Source organism: Oncorhynchus nerka, linkage group LG6 (assembly GCF_034236695.1).
Source record: "Oncorhynchus nerka isolate Pitt River linkage group LG6, Oner_Uvic_2.0, whole genome shotgun sequence".
In the NCBI taxonomy this organism is placed as follows: Eukaryota; Metazoa; Chordata; class Actinopteri; order Salmoniformes; family Salmonidae; genus Oncorhynchus; species Oncorhynchus nerka.
The window spans coordinates 67,926,904-67,935,327 of NC_088401.1; the positions used below are offsets into that span (position 1 = coordinate 67,926,904).

An 8,424-nucleotide genomic window follows, 5' to 3' on the forward strand; every position below is an offset into this window, starting at 1 on the left:
GATGATGTTGCTATCATTAGATAATTTACAGTTTCCCATAGACTATAAGGCTATATATAAAATGATAGAATATTAGGGCCACAGAGGGGAAAAAAAACACAAGTCATAATATTGTAACCAGTTGTTTTAAAGGAGGACAGTTGTTAAAATGACAGATGTGGGGCATTTCGTGAAATTGTACTTCAGTATGGTTTCATAAACAAAGACATGCTGATGTGCCAGAATATTAAGTATCACATTGTCATAAGTATCAAAACTGTAAAAACAATATGTAGCTTTTCTGCAGAAAGAACCAGCCTCATAAATTTATGACTTTATCCTTTTTCTTCAGTGTGGCCCTAGTACTCTGTCATATAAACAAATACACATTCCATATGAATATAAAAACACAATGTGTAACATTATGTTCCTTTATTGAATAAGGACAAAACAAAGCAGGTAAACCATCAGCTCCTTTCGAAACTGAAGTCACAGTGACTCTACAAGATGGAAAGCACAGAATCCAAGCATATTATACAAAATGATACATACACATTCAAAGGTCTGTATATAACACACCCTGCATGTCTGCACACTAAAATAAATGCAGGACAAATCCATACACATCAACTGAACAGACAAATGAATGGATGCAGTAGCCTCCCTGCAGCCTTGTATTACACACAGTATACCGCACAAACATCATAAGAGGCCAAATTCGTCAAAAACGAACCCAAAAAAACCAAATTCCTCTGCCACCGCAGGACATATTTAACCAAAATTCAAAGCACACATACTAACTAAAATAATTCAACACATATTGGTCCCTCAGCAGCCGACCACTGTCGTCATCAGGGAAGATTGCCGGATTGTCCCAGTCCATGGCTGGTGGCACTCTGGGGGCCCTCTCCTTCCTCAGGCAGGCCACATTGTGGAGGACAGCACAAGCCACAGTAATATCACATGCCCTAACAGGGCTGACCCTTAATTTGTGAAGGCAGTGAAAGCGTGCCTTCAGGAGGCCAATGGTCATTTCAACTCTGGCCCTGGCATGGGCATGGTTGTAGGCCTGCTGTGCTTCCTGGGGGTCTGTGAAAGGTGTCAGGAGAAAAGGCTGGCAGCCATACCCCCTGTCTCCCAGCAACACACCAGAGAATTCACCTGTCAACACAAAATCTCATCATTACTACCTCATAAACACAGTGATATTCTTGACACAGCCATGATGGTTATAAATAGGGGTTGTGTGGCTTACCTTGTGATAGGCACTGATAGATTTCAGAGGCCCGAAAGATTCTGGAGTCATGGACTGAGCCAGGCCATTTTGCCACAACATTGCTGATCACACAGTCAGCATTGCAGACCATCTGAAATCATAAGATGAGGAATATTACACCAATCAATGCACATCACTGGCAATGCAGAGTGTTCGTCAATGGACAATATCAAAAAGTTATGTTCACCTGAACATTAATGCTGTGAAAGGATTTCCTATTCACAAAATCGGCCTCATGGGCACCTGAGGGGGCTTTTATCCTTATGTGTGTGCAGTCCACTGCACCAATGACATTGGGGAAACCTGTCACACAAAGTAATGAGTATCCTACTATGTGTTAACAGTTGTCCTGTAATTTGTAGATCCTCTTACCTGCAATCCTATAGAACTCCTCTTTGATGTCACAGAGTCTTCTGTGGCCAGGGAAGGAGATGAAGACATCTGCTAATGCTTTGATAGCCAGACACACACTCCTTATTGTGCGGCAAATTGTGGCCTTGTTCAGCTGTTCTGCATCCCCCACTGAGTACAGGAAGGCTCCACTAGCAAAAAGCGCAAGGCCACACAAACCATTTGCTCCACACTCAGTGCATGGCTCCGTGCAGTGCGGTGCTTAATCCTGGGACCCAGTAGTCTGCATAGATACCTGATGCCATCTGCAGAAAACCTGTATCTTTCATATAGATGGTCATCAGGGAAGGCCAGTGGGTCCAACCGGTCCCTGAAGACCCTTTCTCGCCTGAAGGCTCTCCTCAGCACAAGTGCTTCTTCATCCACCACATCTCGCACGAATGGGCATGCCATTGTCAGAGCAGAAAGGAACACACAATTTTGGGCCTTCATATAGGCCAGTGGCCACACCTGGTGCTGGGGGGGTGGGCAAAAGAGGGCGATGCCTTATAACGATGACTTGGTTGTACTGATTGCTGGGAAAATAAAAAAAAACCTTAGAAAGATGCCACCGTCCTGTGTGCTCACAATAAGAGCTCATATGTCATGGCTCACTTGACTTTACGAGAATATACCTAATTTTTATTTTGAGCTGTGTCATCTTCTTGGAGCTGGGGAGGAAAGAAAAATAATGATTAATACATTTGTGTTACAGTTAGCATACAGTGTACATTGAAGGCATATCTCACCTCCCTCTCAAGTTTTTTTATTTCAAGGTCCAGTTTCCTAATTGTCCTCTTTTTTATTTCGGACTCCAGTGCAAGATTTTCCATCTTTTTCTTCTTGTACTGAATGTCTATGTCTGCCAGTTCTATTTGGCGCCGGAGGTGGTTGCCATACAACTTTCTGATAGCTTGTGAGCTCTGTGAACACAATACAATTAGCGCAGCTGGAATTTGGCAGGATGTGGTGTCCTTTTATTAATACGCACTATGTTGCCAGGCTGGTTTTCCCACTGTATAGCATCTGGGTCCTGTAAAAGAAATTCGATTTTTTGATTTTGATGAGGACTCCTCACCATTGTAGAGTAAATAGTACTTTCACAGTCTTAACATGATACCTCATGCCTTCTGGAATCCAGAGAGATGGTCTCCTCCTCATCATCGTCTCCATCATGTGCTGTTGCACTGGGGCCTTCACCCTATCACATTTAATCGGATTCATATTGAAGCTAGTAGACAAGACATGCCAGGCCTACAGTATGCCTTTGATGGAGTACTCACTGGATCAGCATCGTCTGGTGCTTGTGCTGGTGGCTCTAACAGGAACACAGTGCTGCCAGGCACTGCAAGGCAATAGGTAAACCAAAGTCAGACAGTCCAAATTGATTCAATATGAATGTGGTTGTATCCCATGTACATTTACATTTACATTTAAGTCATTTAGCAGACTCTCTTATCCAGAGCGACTTACAAATTGGTGCTTTCACCTTATGTAGAGATGGAAGGACATACCTTGAATGAAGCGGGTGGCATCTTGGGAGGAACCTATGCTCGTCTCTTTCCCCCCAGGGATCCCCTCTAAGACGGGCCTGCCTTTATTTAGCTCCAAGGCCATGTCCTCTGCTGGGGTAAGGTCAGCCTTTGGTGACCCACCACCCGTGCCTTGTCTGTGGGTATTCTTTTTCACTGCTAAAACAGTACAGACAATGTGTGAGCAGGCACCTTCTGGGTACAATATATGCTTGTGCTTTGTTAAATATTAGTCAGGGACCATACCATTCTGCAGAATGTTCTTGTATTTGATTTTGACCTGCTGCCATGTCCGTTTTGGCCCGTTCATGTTTAATCTACACACACACACACACACACACTGCAAAAAATTACTTGGTATTTTTGTCTTGTTTTCAGTAAAAATATCAAAAAATGTATCATAGCTTTATACAGTGTGATGGAGTTACTTTACACAATTTCACTCATATCTGCAGTGCATTTCAATTAAAAATTTAACCGTTTCATAATTACAGTACAACTGCATTTTTGGAGATGTGAATTAAATATTTGAATTGTAATTGTGATGTTTCAGCGGAGCGGTGAATGTGTAATTGTGCACTACTTACGCATTCAGGCGGTCTGCAATACTTTGCCACGCTTTTTCTCTTTGCTTTATCACTGTGGCGGTGTTGCCTTTCTTCTTAATTATATCTTTTACCTCCTTGTATGCCTCCATGAGGATTTGTGCTTCCGACCGGGGAAAAGTACGCGGCTCTAGTTGCCATGGTAAATCAGTTAATCTGTGATCTGTGGCGGGGTCTATTTGAGTGAGCCGTGAGCGCGCACCTATCCAGGATTGGTTTCACCTGGCTTAATGAATCCGTGTCTGCTCATCCTGGCTTGGTCTTTGTGCAACCAATTAAGCCTGGACGCACATGTTTTGGCTTCATTGAGCTCAGCTGAGTCATTTATCCCGGATGTCTTAATTCTACTTTTGTGCAACAGGCCCCAGTTCAACATCTAGTTTTGATTTACGTTTGGTTAAGTTGTCAACCAGCGTGACTTCAACAAGACATGTCATCATGTCATTGGATTTAGGTTTAAAGTTGAGTGAAAAAAAGATGTTGAAACTGTTACGTTGATGACTTTTTGCAAATCCAATTAGTTTTCATGTTCATTCAACTGAAATAAAGTGGAATCAAATCAAATCAAATTTTATTGGTCACGTACACATGGTTAGCAGATGTTAATGCTAGTGTAGCGAAACGCTTGTATTTTTAGTTCCAATAATGCAGTAATATCTAACAAGTAATCTAACAAAGTCACAACAACTACCTTATACACACATGTAAGGGATAAATAAAAATATGTACATATAAATATATGGATGAGCGATGGCCGTGCGGCATAGGCAGATGCAGTAGATGGTATAGAGTACAGTATATACATATGAGATGAGTAATGTAGGATATGTAAATATTATTAAAGTGCCGTTATTTAAAGTGACTAGTGATACCTTTATTAAATCAATTTATTAAAGTGGCCAGAGATTTGAGTCAGTATGTTGGCAACAGCCTCTCTGTGTTAGTGACAGCTGTATATCATTCTGATATAGTAGGCCGGGGCTAAACAAGCTAGCAGTTAGCAAACCGGGGCTAAACAAGCTAGCAGTTAGCAGACCGGGGCTAAACAAGCTAGCAGTTAGCAGGCCGAATTAGCAAGCAAGCAGATAGCAAGGGCTAGAAAGTTAGACTTTGGGGGACGTCGCGATGGGGTTAAGTCTGTTTATGCCTCTTCATGCGGTGACATCGATAGACCGGTCGTGGGTCCGGATATTGTAGCCCAGGAGTATGCTTCGGTGGTAGCACAGGAGCTCTGGCCGGGCAAGCTTCAAGCTAAGTGGATGGATACACTAGCCAGGAGTAGTCATCCGGGGTTGCAGTTAGCTAGTTAGCTAGTTGTGAAGATCCAGATGAAAATGTTCCGTTTGCGGTGGGAATCCGGGGATAAAAATAATAGGTCCGTTATGCTCTGGTTAGAGTCGCGTTGTTCGAACTGGCGAGAGCTTTCCGAGCTAAAGGTTAGCTGATGACCGCTAGCAATGGTTTGCTGACTGATAGCTGGTAGTTAGCTGGCTAGCTTCAGTTGAGGGGTTCTGGATCCGAAGTAAATATAAACACTTTAGAAAAAAAAGCAGAGGCGGGTTGCAGGAGAGTATTTATATGTTGAGGTTTAGCTAAATGTTTTAAAGATATGCGAAGAAAAATATGTAAAAAAACAATATATACAAGGGACACGACACGACAAGACGTCTGACTGCTACGCCATCTTGGACTGTGCTCTAGAATGAGAATGAAAGGTGGTGAGTTAAGATACTGGGATTTTGGAGCATATGAAAAGCAGCTTTGTCCTGCACCATTTTCTAATTCAACCTCTTGCTCCTACCTGGCACGCAGGCGTCCCATCTAGAGCTCTGGAAATGCAAATGCGCTACGCTAAATGCTAATAGTATTAGTTAAAACTCAAACGTTCATTAAAATACACATGCAGGGTATTGAATTAAAGCTACACTCGTTGTGAATCCAGGCAAAAGTCAGATTTTTAAAATGCTTTTCCGCGAAAGCATGAGAAGCTATTATCTGATAGCATGTAACACCCCAAAAGACCCGCAGGTGACGTAAACAAAATAATTAGCATATTCGGCGCTACACAAACCGCACAATAAAATATAAAACATTCATTACCTTTGACCATCTACTTTGTTGGCACTCCTAGATGTCCCATAATCACTATTGGGTCTTTTTTTCGATTAAATCGGTCCATATATAGCCTAGATATCGATCTATGAAGACTGTGTGATAAACGAAAAAAAATAGCGTTTCATAACGTAACGTCATTTTTTTAAATTAAAAAAGTTGACGATAAACTTTCACAAAACACTTCGAAATACTATTGTAATGCAACTTTAGGTATTAGTACACGTTAATAAGCGATAAAATTCATCAGGAGGCGATGTAAATTCTATAGGTGTCCGTCTGGAAAAAAATGTCCGGAGAGATCTCGACCAAAACATCCGGTCGGAGACCGGAGGGAATCGGTTCCCTTGTGTCGGTTTGACCAAGAATCAAAGCCGAAGCAAATGACAAGACTCTAGACATCGTGTGGAAGCTGTAGGTACTGCAACCTCAGCCCCATTTAATGTGGATCGCCTATAACAATGGGTTGAAGTCGCGCATGGATATATTTTTCCATTTTCAGTGATCAGATTTTCCTGCACTTTTCGATGAAACGCACGTTCTGTTATAGTCACAGCCGTGATTTAACCAGTTTTAGAAACGTCTGAGTGTTTTCTATCCACACATACTAATCATATGCATATACTATATTCCTGGCCTGAGTAGCAGGGCGCTGAAATGTTGCGCGATTTTTAACAGAATGTTCGAAAAAGTAGAGGGTCGACTTAAGAGGTTAAACTATTTGAAACATTCTGTGATCGGCCTACATTTCTTTGACCACCATATGCACGAGCATACACTGACTGTACAAAACATTAGGAAAACCTTCCTAATATTTAGTTGCACCCACTTTCACCCTCACCACAGCCTCAATTCTTTGGGGCATGGACTGTACAAGGTGGTGAAAGCGATCCACAGGGATGCTGGCCCATGTTGACCACAGTTGTGTCAAGTTGGCTGGATGTCCTTTGGGTGGTGGACCATTCTTGATACACACAGGAAACTGGTGGGTGTGAAAAACCCAGCAGCCTTGCAGTTCTTGACACACTCAAACTGGTGTGCCTGTCACCTACTACCGTACCCCGTTCAAAGGCACTTAAATATTTTGTCTTGTGCATTCACCCTTTGAATGGCACACATACACAATCCATGTCTCAAGTCTTAAAAATCCTTCTGTAACCTGTCTCCTCCCATCTACACTGATTGAAGTGGATTTACAAGTGACATCAATCACATTTTGGCAGACTTGATTAAAAATATTGTCCAGAATTTAAATGCTTCACTGCTGCCATCATGTGGCCAACATCTAAATTGAGCCTAAACTGCAATAATACATTATGGCCTTTCACTTGCATTTCAAAGCTGATGGAGAGAAAAAAAATATTATTTGTTTGTATTAACTTTTATCCGGTCCAATGTGTTATATTCTCCTACATTAATTTCATATTTCCACAAACTTCAAAGTGTTTCCTTTCAAATGGTATTAAGAATGTGCATATCCTTGCTTCAGGTCTTGAACTACAGGCAGTTTTAGATTTGGGTATGTTATTTTAGGCGAAAATGGAAAAAAAGGGGCCGATCCTTTTAAGGCACTTTGTAAAAGTATATTTTGTCTGTTCCTTGTCTCTACTTTTAGTTCTGTACTACTGTCATTTGCAGGGCTGTCATTAGCTATTTTTCTTTCTCTTCTCCCCTGAAGAATTCAGATTTTGGGTCCGTTTTCAATTTTAATGGTATCCACGTCCTCAGCAAGACTGTCTGGTATAATGATGCAATTCTCTCTGGAGCCATTCTCCCCCTCTCAGCGTCTCACGTTTAAGCCTGCATCTGAACATGCATTTTTTTAAGCGTGCAAGAATTCTCCTTTCCCAGACTTCGGCTCATGTCATTAATAATCATTACACATTTGCTGCCTCCTAAGTTGGCAATGTAAGCAGGGTTCTTTAACGGTAATAAAATGCTTATGGGTGGGAAGGAATGAAAAATGTCAGTAATAACGGGTGTGTAAAAAATTGCGTGTTTTTATGGCTGATGAATGGTTGTTGTTGTGTGAGAGGGGGTTGTTTCATCTCTCAATGCCTTTAGAGAACTATTTTCCTCATCTGTCAGTTCAGTCTGGAGAGCAGTGATTTTCTCAAGATTGTTTTGCAAAAGGGCGGTCGATTAATAACCTCTAGTGACTCCCCATCCCGCATGCGGGAGCGCAATCATCGACTGACACTAATTAGCATAACGCAACGGACATAAATATTCCTAGAAAATATTCCTATTCATGAAAATCACAAATGAAATATATTGAGACACAGCTTAGCCTTTTGTTAATCACCCTGTCATCTCAGATTTTCAAAATATGCTTTACAGCCAAAGCTAGACAAGCATTTGTGTAAGTTTATCGATAGCCTAGCATAGCATTTTGTCCAGCTAGCAGCAGGTAACTTGGTCACGGAAATCAGAAAAGCAATCAAATTAAATCGTTTACTCACGAGACTCCCAGTTAGATAGCAAATGTTCCTTTTTTCCAAAAATATTATTTTTGTAGGCGAAATAGCTC

General features: G+C 41.5%; 1 protein-coding gene across 2 annotated transcripts; it reads right to left on the minus strand.

The window, feature by feature from the left end:
- Window positions 1-720: 720 nt before the first annotated feature.
- On the minus strand, window positions 721-4,155 carry LOC135572214 (uncharacterized). Of its 2 annotated transcripts, XM_065019821.1 has the most exons (9): window positions 3,424-4,155; window positions 3,160-3,336; window positions 2,929-2,990; window positions 2,766-2,846; window positions 2,637-2,678; window positions 2,395-2,568; window positions 1,628-2,316; window positions 1,235-1,346; window positions 721-1,140 (listed from the first exon to the last, which is right to left on the minus strand). In XM_065019821.1, the coding sequence occupies exons 1-7, from the start codon at window positions 3,485-3,487 to the stop codon at window positions 2,281-2,283; spliced, it is 636 nt and encodes a 211-aa protein (XP_064875893.1). In that variant the 5' UTR covers window positions 3,488-4,155; the 3' UTR covers window positions 721-1,140; window positions 1,235-1,346; window positions 1,628-2,280. The 2 variants fall into 2 exon arrangements, with proteins under 2 accessions (XP_064875893.1, XP_064875894.1); XM_065019822.1 differs by lacking the exons at window positions 721-1,140; window positions 1,235-1,346; window positions 1,628-2,316 and having other exon boundaries at window positions 2,458-2,678.
- Between the last annotated feature and the right edge of the window lie 4,269 nt (window positions 4,156-8,424).